Here is a 13,462-nt window from a genome sequence, read left to right as displayed (position 1 = left end):
AGCTCCGAGGACGGCCGGCCGCACAGAAGCTGGGAGAGAAGGCGGGTCCCGCTGACACCCTGACTTTGGCCCCACGGCCTCCAGAACTGTGAAGTGTGTGAAGGCTCCCAGCTCATGGTCCTTTGTTACGGCAGCAAGTACATTTTATCACCTCCTTTAGCATTATCACCTCCTGCCAGAGCAAAGCGCAGAACAACCTGCAGACGCCTTCCTTCTCGTGGCCTGGAGAGCCCCTGTGGCTAGGTGCGAGAGGGACCTTATGTGGAGCCCGGGGTGATGGCCCCCTGTGGTCACGTGCCGGGAGCAGCGCCAGCTCCTCTCTCCTGCACAGCACAGGCCTCGGAGCTTCTGAAAATAGGAGGTTTCATCAAAGCATTCATTTTCAACCGCTATTGGGATTCATGTTTGAGTTTGTTGGGATTTTAACTTAGTTTTCGTGTCTTTTTATTACTGACAGCAGTAGGATCCAAAGTGGGGGACCTAAGAAGAGGTGTAGTTGAAAATATTGGGACTCCTGTTTGTAGTTTTATAACATTTCATTATGGACCCACCCTGGAGCCCTCACAGGGCCCCCGGGACGTGGAGGGGGGCTCCAGCAGTGGAGGAGCTGACAGCTGCCCTTAATCTCTCTTTGCTTTCGGCGTAGATTGATACGTTGGTTTACTTGTGCAATTATCAGTTAGGGGATCTGGGAATGGCAGTATTTGGTTTTAATTGAATTAACCCTGAGAAATGTACAGGCAGTTTATAAAGAATCCTTCAAAGAGACCGGGGATGAAAGATATTACAAACAGTGGCAGCACAAAGACGGGAGAACACAGCTGCCCCCTCCTCCGTGCCCCAGCCCGTCGACAGCCGCAGTGGCTGCTGACAATAAGCTGCCTAGCAGAGGTTTTAAAAGGCAAGACATAAGTAATCCATCTCTTCAAGCTAAGGTGACACGTTAACAAGAGGGAGAAAGTAGCAACTTCTTGAAAGAAATTGTTCTAAGGGAAGAGACGAGTGGAAAGGTTTCCATCACTGCGTGACTTGGAAGCCAAAGTACATACCCAGGTCGCCAGTTCAAACTCTCTCATCTGCACATTTAAAAAAACCTTACAAACTGTTTAAAAAATATTCCTGTTTAAAAATATTCCAAATGAAGAGTTTCAGTGGGTTTTGCTAAACTATGGTTGTTAAAATATAAAAAGGCAACATCTGATTATTTTGTAAAAACAATGGATTGACACTGGGGAGGGTGGAAATTTACTAGTTGCATTTCCACCTCCACGAGACATTTCCTTCCTAGAGGATGGGATTCAAGACGAACGCCAGATGCCTGAGTGCAGCCAGACTGTTGCCTTCTTCCATTTGGATCTATTTCCAGCGGTGAGGTTCTTTTTGAGCTATCATCACCATTAAGGTCAACACTGAAATGACACTGGTTAGTGCTCTCTGAGGGTTACTCTCTGCTGGACACGGTTCCATGTGCTCCATCTGCCTTTACTGATTTAACTCACATATAAGCATGCTCTGAAGTGGACAGTATTCCCATTTTTCAGGAGAGAAGAGGAAAGAAACTTTCCATGGTCAGGAGAACTAGGATCCCTAAGTGCAGAGCCTGAGACAAGGATTGAGTGCAGGAGGTTGACATGAATAATGGTTGCAGAAAGTGGGTGTGAGGGGTGGGGAGAGTGAGGCAGGGGAAGAGGAGGCCATACAAGGCATGTCACTGAGGAGCCTTCTAGGAACAAAGGGGGTCAGTTCTGCTGGACTTCTGAGCAGCACACGGAACATCTCCCAGAATTGCCCCCCAGGGGAGCATGGGCAATTATCTGCCAGCTCCTGCCCCAGGGACATTAACTCCTGCACCTCAGGCCTGGCCACCCAGGTAATTTGTGCTCTTCTTAAGGGCAAGTGTTACAACAGTTTGGGAAAAGCTTGTGTGGTCAACTCAACTCTGGCGTGAATTCACTTGAAGATACTTTCTTCTCGCCTTAGTAAAAGCCAGACCCCTTGTAACTAGGTAATGTACTTTAGCTACTAGCACAAAAGAGAAAACAGAGTCAGCCAATAAGGGCCATTATTGGGGCCCACTTCTGTCCACCTGGATGTGACCTTGCCTTCTGGATGTTTCCAGCCATCTCTGGACTGTGGAGCAGCCCCTTAATCCAGCTCAGGCCACTGAGGCAGTTGCCCAGAGCATCCGTGGGTGAGGGGCATTGACATTCCCTAAGGCACTAAGGCATCATTAGAAATGTGCTGAGATGCAGGGAGTTGATTTCAGCAGAATGCAGTTGACAATCCTCACAGGGTGGGAGTGAGAGTGCCAGGGGGTGTTCGGGAGTGGGAAACGAAGCCATTCCCATTAACTTCAGCGCTTTCATTTAGCTCATTATCAGAGCTCACTCAGCTTCACCTCTAAATAAGCATCAAGTGGCTGTTTAAATAGCAACACTTGGAAGGAATCATGAGTCAGCCTCCAGACACCGCGAACACCTCAGTCTGGCTGGTCCCAGCCAAGAGGTCCTCCAGCTGCTTTCCTTACACACGGTGGCCGAGCCTGCCGGTGGCCAGATGCTCTTACTCATTCTCCCCGCCTCCTTAGGAGCAGGCCCTGACTTTCCGTGGCAAAGTGCTCTAACCGACTACGTTTCTCAGCCTCCTCGGCAATTAGGGGAGGCCACGTGGTCATGCTCTGACCAAAGAGACACGGCATAAGTGCGTGAACCTTCAAGGAGACTTTTTAAAGTGGAAGGGCAAGTAATCCCTTCTCACCCTCCTCCTTCTGGCTGGAATACAGATATGATGGCAGCCACTTTGGACCATGAGGCAACCTTCCGAAGATGGCAGACGGAGAGATGAAGGGCACGGGGTCCCTGACAACCTGAAGACTCGTAACAGCCTTAGACCGTTTGACAACATTTTCTTATGTGATAACAGAAATAAACTTATATCTTGTTTAAGACGCCATCATTTGGCTTTTCTATCATAAGGTGGCTGACCTTAATCCTGATATGCACACCCTTCTCTACAAAAACAGACAGACCTCTCCTGATCGTGATGGCAGCCAATAATGGGAAGTCTCCTTTTTCTATTTAGGCCAGGATTCTAGCTAGTAACTGGCTTCTGAATGCTACAGGAACATACTCCCTCCCATCCACAAAACAACAACAACCAAAAGCATTGCTTTTTGCTTGTCTGGGGACTATAGCCGGGGCCCTCTGCCTAGTCTATCTGCCTGATTGGGGTTCCGGCAGCAAAGACCAATACAGATGACAGAGGAGGGGAGACAGGGCACGCCCAGGGAAGGAGCATCAAGAGGTATCGGTCCTTCATGCTGATGTGCATCTACAGCTGTTTTATCTTGCCTGTACCTTTTTCTTGAAGCTATTATCCTAGACTCCCTATAATTCTAGTAGAGACGTCAATCAAACCGTACAGCCGTCCATCCTCCAATTACTCAGAATAAATGCAGACTAGCCAATCAGGGAATTTTAACTCCCAGGACAGTGATGGGTTCAAGGATAGCCACGTGACCCAAGAAGGGCCAATTAGAAGTCTTTCCTTCAGGGACTAAGACGTAGGCTGTGTGAAAGGGAATCTCTTTCTAAAAACAGCGTTTAAAGTTGGAGCTGCTCAGGACTATCTTGGTGCCAAGGGGAGAGAGCCTGTCTAAGAATGAAACCAGTGAAATCGAAGAATGTCTAGGATGTGTCGAGAGAACGACAGTACCTTAATGACTTGGTTTTAGCTCCTGGATCCCACCATGCCTGAAGGAAGGCCAGTCCTTTCACTCCCTATTATTAGGAAGAACACTTATTACTCACTCCTAATAGTGCTTTCCTCCTGGAGCAGCATTACATTAGCATTCACTCCCTCTGTGCCCACCCTGCACTCACTCCTCCCCAGGAGATGAGAAGGGACTTAGCTGGTTGGTAAGCTGGGGAGAGTAATGGCCCACACAACCTAGTTCCTCCCTTTCATTTTGGGATCTGTCTGGCTGGAGGGGCACACAGTCTCTGTTCCTCGTGTTCTAAGTTTCTCAGGGGCAGGCCCTGTCCGGGAGCCCATGAGTAGATCGCGAGTTCAGGGCGGGAGGACCATCTTACAAGGCTCTCCTCACCATCAGACCTAAAGCCACTTCTCCAAGAAGTCTTTCTCCACACTGGAAGTAACATTTTTATCCCATCTCCTCCACTTCTGCATCCGTCTCTCAGCTGGCGTCCAACTTGGGCTAGAAAGAGGAGTGTTCATTATTCGAGCCCTCAAACCCAGGGAAAGTGAGTTAAAAGTTTCCCTTTTGCTTATGCGGCTGAGTTTCTGTTTCTTACACTCAAAGGTGTCTTGATCGATATAACTTCCCTGACTCCAATGTCTGATGCAACATCCTATCACATTCCCTGTGCTAATATTTTATTTCTGCTCATTAAACAAATCCCCTTTCTCACAGTGGAGGTTTGGGCTCTTCCCCCCATTTTTAGGTGCTGAGCTTCTGCTCACCTGACAAGAGTGGCTCAAATGAATCAGATCCAGCTGGGACTTAATCCCTGGCCACTCTGAACTGGGGTGGGGAGGGGTGGGAAAGCCGGAAAGGGGCCTGTGGTATGGACTGGCTGCACTGATGGCCCCACTCTCCGCCTCCCTACATCTATGTCCTTTGCTCTGTAACTGCCTCGCCCCACCCACTCTGACTCTGGGCTTGACCATGTGACTGACTTTGGCCAATAGGATGTTAGCAGATCTGAAGCTTGAAAAACTGCTTGTGTTTTCCACTTCTGCTCTGGGGCCTCTGTGATCACCATGAGAATATGCCTGGGCTAGCCTGCTGGAGGATGAAGCATGTGGAACAGAGATGGGCCATCCTGCCTTAACCAGCTGACCAGACACGTGAGAGAGCTTCTGCCGAGACCAGAAGAATTGGAGGCCAAGTCCAACCGAGATGACCAGATTTTTACAGCTGGCCTGTAGACCTGGGAACAATTAGTGCTTCTGTGTCAGGGCAAGGAATTTCGAGGTGGTTGGTTATGAGGCATTATTATAGCGATAACTAACTGCAATGGGGCCCCTTCCCCTCAAATTACAAATAGCCCAGGCAAGGTGTGTCTCCCACAGTGCCCGACAAGGTGCTGGTAACAGAGTGTGGTTCATTTAAGCTCACAGGTTCTAGAACAAGACTGTCAGAGTTCAAATCCCAGGGTTGCCTTTGTCCAGCTTTGTGTCTTTGGTCAAGTTATCCTGTCCTCAGTCTGTCTTCAGATGGGAGTAATAACGTGACCACTGTCCATGGCGGCTGTGAGGATTTAAGGATCTAATACACGTGAGGTGCTTAGATGGGAGAGTTCTCAAAACAGATGAGCTATTAACGAGTGTGTCCAGCTCCCTGAACCAGACCCGCACCCTCGCCTCCTGGAGGGCTGGAACGCTGTTTCGTGCTCCTCTCTTCCCCCATTGCCTGGCAGAAGGCCCAGCACAGTAAATACCCACTGTTTGCTGAATGTCTGCAGCGAAATTAGCACTTTATGAGTACAGATGCAAATTTCAACATTCTCTTTCAACCTAGCCAACATCTTTGTTCTTTTTACAAAGCGTACTTGTAATATTTATCATTTTTTCACAACCGGCCTTCTGCCTCACTCCCCACTGTGCTAGGAAATCAATCTTGTAAGCCTGCTTCACTGTCCTGCATTTACTTGCACTGCCCATTCCAACTGAGCTTAGCTGAAGCGCTTCCCAAAAGCTCTTCCCGAGTGGAGGGGCACCCGGGAGAGGGAGCAGGAGGAATCGCCTTCTTCCAACAATCCGCAGCCCAGCCTCTTTCCAGAACCAGACCCTCTGGCTCTTTCTGAGCCTTCTTTTCGCTCCAGAGCCTCCACCATCTGGCAAGCAGCCTCATTCCCTGAAGACTGATTCCTGGGTTCTGGACGGCTTGCCTCCCCACGGGCTGTGTGGGAAATCCCCCAGGACATTACCCACTGGGCTCCCTCTGTGCATGAGGGTGGTGGGAGGGAAACCGCTCTTGCATCCCAATCCTTCTGTCACTTACTGGCTGTGAGCTGGGGGAGCGGTCACTAACCAGGATACCCCGCCCCCCCCACCCGTGGTCTTCTGCGGCAGTATGGGCTCAAGTCCTTCCCCCACCCCTACCTCATGCAAACTTTGTGCATACGGGTGCTCTATTGAAGAAAGCTCTATCGAAGAAAGATCTGAGGTTTCCATCACATTTTTAAAGGCCTCTAGAAAGCAAAAACCACATAACCACAGCCTTGGGCAAGTCACTTCACCCCTGTAAGCCTCAGTTTCTTCACCCAAAAAAATGAAACAATGAAAATGCTCTCTGGTTTCACTTTATAGAAATGTTGTAAACAAGAAAATGGATCCAAACCATAAACTGCTAGACAAATAGAGGCAACGATTAATATTTCATTATGTTATTTTTTAACTCAGAAAGTACTTAGCTTGTGTGGATTTTAAGAGATGTTGCACAAATTATATTAAAGACTATATATTATTCTCAATTTTTTTTCGTGGATGTGGACATTAGTAAAACTTAGATTACTGGAAAGGACACGGATAGAAAAGAGACAGAGTCCTCAGTAATAGTAACAGCAGACAATACTATGAACCTTACACGCATCATCTAATTTAATCCTTACAACGTGCCCATGGGTGGGGGTTTACATCATTTCCTTTTTACAGATGAGGATTCCAAAGCTCAGAAAGGTTAAAAGAATGGCTCCAGGTCAGACGGCAGAGGGGGATGTCAAGGGCGGTTCTGGTTACTCTAAACCCCTCACGCTTAACCACGGTGCTGCCGACTGTGTCTCTTTTATGAAAAGAATGGGAATGCTGTTGTTCATTCTACATTGTCTCCCTCTAGACAAAGTGATTTTGCCTCTCCTGGGTTCTGCAGAAATGCTTCTGATTCTGAATACAGGGCCTTGCGTCTGACCCAGCGCTTCAGCATTTGGGGAATTTAAGGAAATGTACCTAAGGTGACTCCCAAGCCCCACCATGGGCCTCATGTCTCTCCTGTAAAACGGGTCTACTTCTGTCTCCCTCGGGGGCCGCTGGGGACGTTCTGGTGGGCCACAGAGCAGAGGCACCGGTCCAGTGCCGGTGTGATATTTGTGCTCATTCTCTGCTTGTATATTTCCTTTCCTTTCCTTTCGTGGGAATGTTAAGACAGGAGAACTGGTCAGTGAAGAGAGACAGAGTGGAGAGAGGCCTGCGACAGACTTGAACCACTAAGAGATCTGCGTTCACATCCTCTCTGCAGCGGGGACCAGTGGAAAGGCAGCAGTGGAAAGACACCACACAGCACTGAGTACACCTGGCTCTTATCCTGCTCTGTCCTGGCTTTTCCAGGCTACCTGTGTGACCCATGTCCCCTCCCTGGGCCACCTGTAGCAGGCTGTTGGGAAGATGAAATGGTATAGGGCGTCTTAGGGCACCCAGCACAGCGCCTGCAGAGAGGGACGGCCGCAGGTCTCCCCACGCCGGGCGGCAGTGACCCCAGGAAGAGGCTGGAACTGGTGGGAAAGACAGAGGCCCCTACCTTGCTCGGCTGCCACCTGGTCATGCTTCTCAAGGAGCAGGTAGCGCGGGCTCTCGGGGAGAAAGGGCAAGCTCACCAGCTGGACCACGGCGGGGACAGCAATCACTCCAAACAGGTACGGCCAGGTGCTCTCCTGAAGGGAGAAGAGGAGGCCAGTGAGTAGACATGGCCTTTGGTCATTATGCTGGGGCTGGGCCACAGGGCCAAGCAGCTTTGGCTCTTTGCAGAAGGGCCCTCTGCTCTGTGGTCCACACGGACCAGCCCAGTGTGTCTGGCATTCTCCACGCAAGAGGTTGGTGAATCCACCTGGGAGGCAGTGACCTGAGAAGGAGGAGTTCGGGGGGCCAAGGAGTGGCAGACCCCATCACCCCTGGGGCGTTACTGCGAGCCTGAGGGGCTCCACTCTTTCCTGTTTGTGTGGCCTCGGAAACCATCCTCATGGCCCCTCAGAGTCACCTCTTCACCTGTGGGATGGTGACAATCTCAGCCGCCGCTCAAGCTGTTGTGAGAGTGGATCAGATAGTGCTCTGACTGTGGGGCCTGGCACACAGTAGGTACACAGAGGAAATTACGGCTCAGGTTGGTGCCACCACCTAGATGCGTCTGAGGCTGCGACACCCGACCCGTCCTGCTCCTGTGAGCGTACAGACAAGAAGGGCGGTGGCTGGAGATGTCCCAGTTCCCTACAGAAATGGGGGGGTGGGAGCCGGTAGTATAGCCCACCCTTGAGGTAGGAGAGCTTTTCATTTTCCAGGCGGCTGTGAAAGGCAAGCAGGGCCCCACAATGTGCTTATTCAAGAGGCATCTGAGTGGCTTCCCACAGCACCATTCAGCTCTAATGCAGCTTAAATGCAGCACGGAGCCCTGACACTGTGTCCATCAAGGCGGCATTCTTCCCCACCTGCTTTTTTTTAACCCAGGTTTACAAATAAACTCTCGCTGTGCCTCTCAAGAAAAAAGATTATCAACGCGAGGCAGTTCTGATGGGGAAAAGGATGAAAAGCAAAATGCTTAGTGCCAAGGTCTTGACATGTTTTATTTCCTAAGAAAATAAAAGGAGACAGCCAAGGAGAAAATAAGACACATTCAGACCTGAAAAGACTTCACACAATGGGCGATGGTCCAGTGGGCTTCAGGTGGGGATCCCACAGGAATGTGTCTAAAGAACCCTTGAGGGCCACACTGGCAGCGCTCTCAGGGTCAGTCTCTGTGTCTCTCCTACAGCTGTTCTCTTGGAGGCGGACTCCCCCCCGTGGCGCTCTCCCAAGGCTCCCTCCCTCCTGGGCTCCTTGATGACAGAGGCCCAGGTACGTTCTCAGGTCACATGAGGGTAGAGGAGGCAGGGACCCCTGAAGCAGAGCAGGGGAGTGGCTTGTCAAAGCATAAGAGCCCTCTGGTTTGTCCACGTCCTGATTTTCAATTCTACTCCCCTTTCTGTATATAATAGCAATTTATATGCACAGAACTCTTCTGATTTCACCAGCCAGCACAGTTCTGTAACCACAGGCCCCCAGGACCAGTTCAACTGACCCCATCTTATCAACAGAGTAATTAAGGTCGTCTTTCAGGAACTGAGAGCTCCGCCTTGTCCAGTTCAGGCCATTTGAGACCACCAACTGGGCCAGCACAAATACCCAGTAAGTGACCTTTTTGACATCAAAGGGCTGAAAACTCCACCCTCAGGTCATACTAAAGCCATCATTTTGTGAACATGTGTCCTATGAAGAGCCACAAGGCTTGACTATGTTCGCACAGGCCATCGATGACCTCACTTCTCCTCACTGCCAATCACCCATCGTCACACTTCAGACAGCCCTGCCCTTCATCCCATAAATTTTGCCCCAAGCCCTGGATCGCAGAGATAGATCTGAGAGCTGATGCCTCCTGTCTCCCTGTAGATCAATCTAGCAATAAAGCTGTTTTCTTTTCCTAAAAGCTGATGCTATAATAATGGTTTTCTTAATGTGCATAGGGTAGGAGAACCTCAATTTCGTGTGGTAACAGTCCCTCCACTGCCCTGTGAGGCCAATGCCAGCTTTTCACGTTGGAGGAGACCTCTATGTCAGAGACCAGGAGAGGAGACGGAAGGTGGATCAGTGGTTGCCCGAGGCCAGAGGGAGTGGGGAGTGACTGCTAATGGGTGTGGGTTTCTTTTCCTAGGTGATGAAAATATTCTGGAATTAGAAAGAGGGGATGTTTGCACAACTTTTTGAATATACTAAAAACCACTTTAAAAGGACGAATTTCATGGTACGTGAATTATATCTCAATTTTTAAAAAAGATCATGGAATCAAAAAAATCACATACATATACATGGAATTTTCACTACAACTTTTTTGGTGTGTGTATGTTGTTGTTTATTTTGTTTTCACTTAGAGCTTGGCTTGTCAAAATTCACAATAGAGGAGTCGTTTTAAATGGAGTCGGAGCTGCCTTTCCAGAGAAACTGCCCGGCCGTCTTGAACCCGGCTGGGCTGAACCTCTGGACTGGGCCAGAACGGCAATTGTTTATAAGCAATTGTGTGAGAAGTCAGCAGGAGAATGGACATCCTGATCACAAAGACTGAGGATGATGGGCTTTCCGAAGACAGAATCAACTGTCAATCAACGTTCAGCCAAGACTAGCTCTCTGCCTCTAACACTAATTAGCATTCTCTCTGATACAACCTCCCTTCTTTGCCTTTAAAAGACCCTGACTTTTACTCCCTAGCGGGACGCTATTTGGATTTCTGAATCTGTGCTCCCCGAATTACAATTCTTTGATTCCAAATCAACACCTTGCCTCTTAATCTGGTTTCTGTTTTTGCAGGTTGACAGGCTGCTGCCTCGGTAAGAATAAAAACAGAAAGCTGAGAAAAAAGACAAGGGAATCAACACAATTAAGCTCCTGCTATGTGCCAGGCACGGTGTGAGCTCATTGCATCATTGTCTCGTTCAACCTCCCAGCAGCCGGGAGAGGCTGGTGCTATTTTTGCACATTAGATACGTGGAGACGGACATGCTTGTGCTAAGGCCTCCCAGCCAGGAGCCGCACAGGCAGGAATGAAGCCCAAGCTTTTCCCACAGCATCACAACAAAGGGGCATGTCCCAGGGGTGGCATCCTAGGAGCTGCCACTGGGTGGAAGGAGGAGATGAGCTGGAAGGGCACTCCTGGAATAGGAACAGCACACACAGATGTGCAGAGGCATGATCCACCCACGCTCATTGAGGAGCAACAACTGTAGCAGGATTGTGGGACCAGGGGATGCTGGAGACGGCGGAGCTGAGGCTGGAGTCTCAGATGGAGGCTGGGTCGTGGGTGCTTCACTGTTATTCTGTGGCACAGGGACCTGGCTCTGAGGACAACCAGGGGCCTTAGAAGCATCCACACACTTAACTGAGATGGACACCCTCTATTTCCTTGAATCTACAGGTCAGCATTTCTGGAATCGTGCAGTCAGCGAGTATACTGGATGGATTCCTATTATTACTGAGAAGCCGAGCCTGTGGTACAGCCTGTGACCCGTGGCATCTTAAATACAAGGACATGTGCAATCTTCCCTAAGGGTGATCACTTGGGTGGCTGTGGTCTGGTCTCCACCTCTGGAGAAAACAGATGCTACTGACCCATGGGTCGGTGACCCCTGGTTTGAGATGTTGACAGTGTCTGGGCTGGAGGAGGAGAATGGCAGGAATGTCCTGAGAAGAGTTTGGGCCTCAGTTTTCTCATCTGTAAAATGGGGGTGATGCCTAATCACTGGCTGTCGGGAGGGTTCAATGAGTCACGAGATGCACGAAATGCTCAGCATTGGCCCCCACCCACTGTGCGCCTTTAACAGGAGAGAGTGCTGTTTACTATCAAGCACGGCGTGAGGCACGTTACACAGACTGCCTCCTCAAATCCTCACCACAGCCCTCTGAGGTAGAGCCCGTTATTATGCCCATTTTACAGAAATATTCACTGTAGCACAGAGAGGTTAAATAGCTCATTGAGGCCACAATTCCATCAGAGGCAAAGGACTGAACACCGGTCTTGGATCCCAGAACCCGAGTTCTGATCCATCACAGGTGCCTCAGTGACCAGGGAGGGGCCATGAGGCCGCAGACCCCGGGGCATCCAACCGTCTTCCATCTGCTTCGGGCCAAAGAGTCCTCTGTGGCCCCTGACGGTGTCCCGGGGCAGTTGGTCCCAGCCTGGAGCTGAGGACTCAGCATTTTGCCTTACGCTTGTGACTTCTCGCCGTCTGAGGGCACATGGTAGCTATTCAATAAACATCTGATGGAGAAACGAACATGCATGGGAGGGGGCTTTCTTACACACAGACCCCTGCCCTCTGCAGGGGACAGCCCCTAACCTTCATTTTCAGGAGCTGTTCAAACAAGAAGGCATGTTTTAAAAAACATATATTATTCCCCTAACACAGGACCACGAGGGGCCACCAGAAGTTAATCCCAGAGGAGTCTTTGTGCCGCCAGCGAGAGCTGATGTGTTCAGTGAAGCACAAGGTGAGAGTTCTGGCAGACGCTTATTTTAGTCGGGAGGAGGGACCAATGGATAGTCTTGTCTGCCGAGATGATCTTTAACTCCCTCTCAGGTCAGGTGAGTGGGTCTTGCAATAACCCGATTATCTCGCTTTTCAATCTGCAAGGTTTCCTTTTTTAACACAGTCTTGTCTTTGAGGTCGTACTTCCCCCAAGCGATAGACGACTTCAGGCCTTTCCCTAAATAGCGTCCTCCTGGACTGTGATGAGACAGTGAAAAATCTTAAGTAGAGTTGGAACCATTGATCTTACCCTAAGTGAGGTCCTTATTAAGGACATCACAGCATGCCCTCAGCCTCCCAGACCAGTGGAGAGGGAAGGTGACGCTGGCTGGTCACTCATGCCACCAACGTGCCACTGACGCTCTGTGGTGCTGGAGGCGAGAAGGGGAAGACAGAGACCTCCCTCACATGGCGATTTGGGAGGTGATATGGGATATATTTCTCCATTTGTCTTCACACTAAGGCACTAATTATAATAACGGCTAACATTTATCAGGCTCTCCATGTGCCGAGCTCCATGCTCGGTGCTTTTGAAACATAATTGCTACAGCGTGCTAAATACGCACAGTTCATGATGTCGCCAAAATACAGCCATGGTTCCTGTCTCCTGCTTACCTTTAAAATTTAACCAGGGGGGTGTTCTTCCCCCCATCCCAGGGGCTCAGTCTTAGGGGATAGATAGTCCTGGTTTCAATTTTGACATCAGAATGGCCAGCCCAAAATAATAACCAAAATTAACCCGACTGAATGACAAATTTCCTGAATCCCAGTCCGAACCCGCTTCGGGCTGAGTCTGCGGTGGAACGAATCGGGGCGGGTGGGGGGTAAATGGTTGCTTCTCATGTCTATTCCTCTCCTTCCTACCCCCAACTTCTCCCCCCGCTTCTAGCCAGTGTCTGACCCTCCTGGGTCCAAGCTGGGCCTGGAGGAGTGGTAAGGAACTAGGTTGGGTCTCTAGGGCCGACAGATGTTTACAGCTGATATTTTTTCCTCGTGAGCACCGTCACAGGAGCTCTGGAGAGTTCCATCCCTGAGACCACCCTCTCCTCTGAAGTTTCCCTGATCCAGGAGTTTGCATTCCTTTTTCTCTGCAGCCCTGAGGAACCCAGGGTCAAGGCTACAGTGTATTGTTGTGAAAGTTGCACTCAGTACCCCAAGGGTCCTGAAATCCACTCACCCTGATCTCCAAGATGAGGGCCCATGGGGCTGCCATATTAATTATGTTTTATATTTTCTGTATTTTTTGATGCTTTGGCATCTTGGGGCCTTACTGATCCTGGAGAGGCTGCCTCTGCCAGGACTAGCTACGTCCTAGGATGACAGACCACTTGCGTGAGAGCATGCCTCTAACATGCAAACTGACCAGCGGGAGCCACACTCCGACCACCCCCTTTATCTGA

At 49.9% G+C, this 13,462-nt stretch overlaps 1 protein-coding gene across 14 annotated transcripts in view; it reads right to left on the bottom strand.

Moving 5' to 3' along the window:
• SLC2A9 (solute carrier family 2 member 9) overlaps window positions 1-13,462 on the bottom strand; it is a 225,984-nt gene that overhangs the window by 96,434 nt on the left and 116,088 nt on the right. For all 14 annotated transcript variants that reach the window (XR_011538319.1, XR_011538320.1, XR_011538321.1 and 11 more), the window contains one exon: window positions 7,538-7,670. Coding sequence is in view for 10 of the 14 variants with exons in the window: in XM_070613243.1 (XP_070469344.1) it covers window positions 7,538-7,670 (133 nt within the window). In the remaining 4 variants the exon portion in view is untranslated. The remainder of the gene's footprint in view (window positions 1-7,537; window positions 7,671-13,462) is intronic.

Source organism: Equus przewalskii, chromosome 3 (genome assembly GCF_037783145.1).
Source record: "Equus przewalskii isolate Varuska chromosome 3, EquPr2, whole genome shotgun sequence".
NCBI classification, from domain to species: Eukaryota; Metazoa; Chordata; class Mammalia; order Perissodactyla; family Equidae; genus Equus; species Equus przewalskii.
Note: the sequence above shows the minus strand (reverse complement) of the source record. Positions and strands in the feature narration are given on the sequence as shown.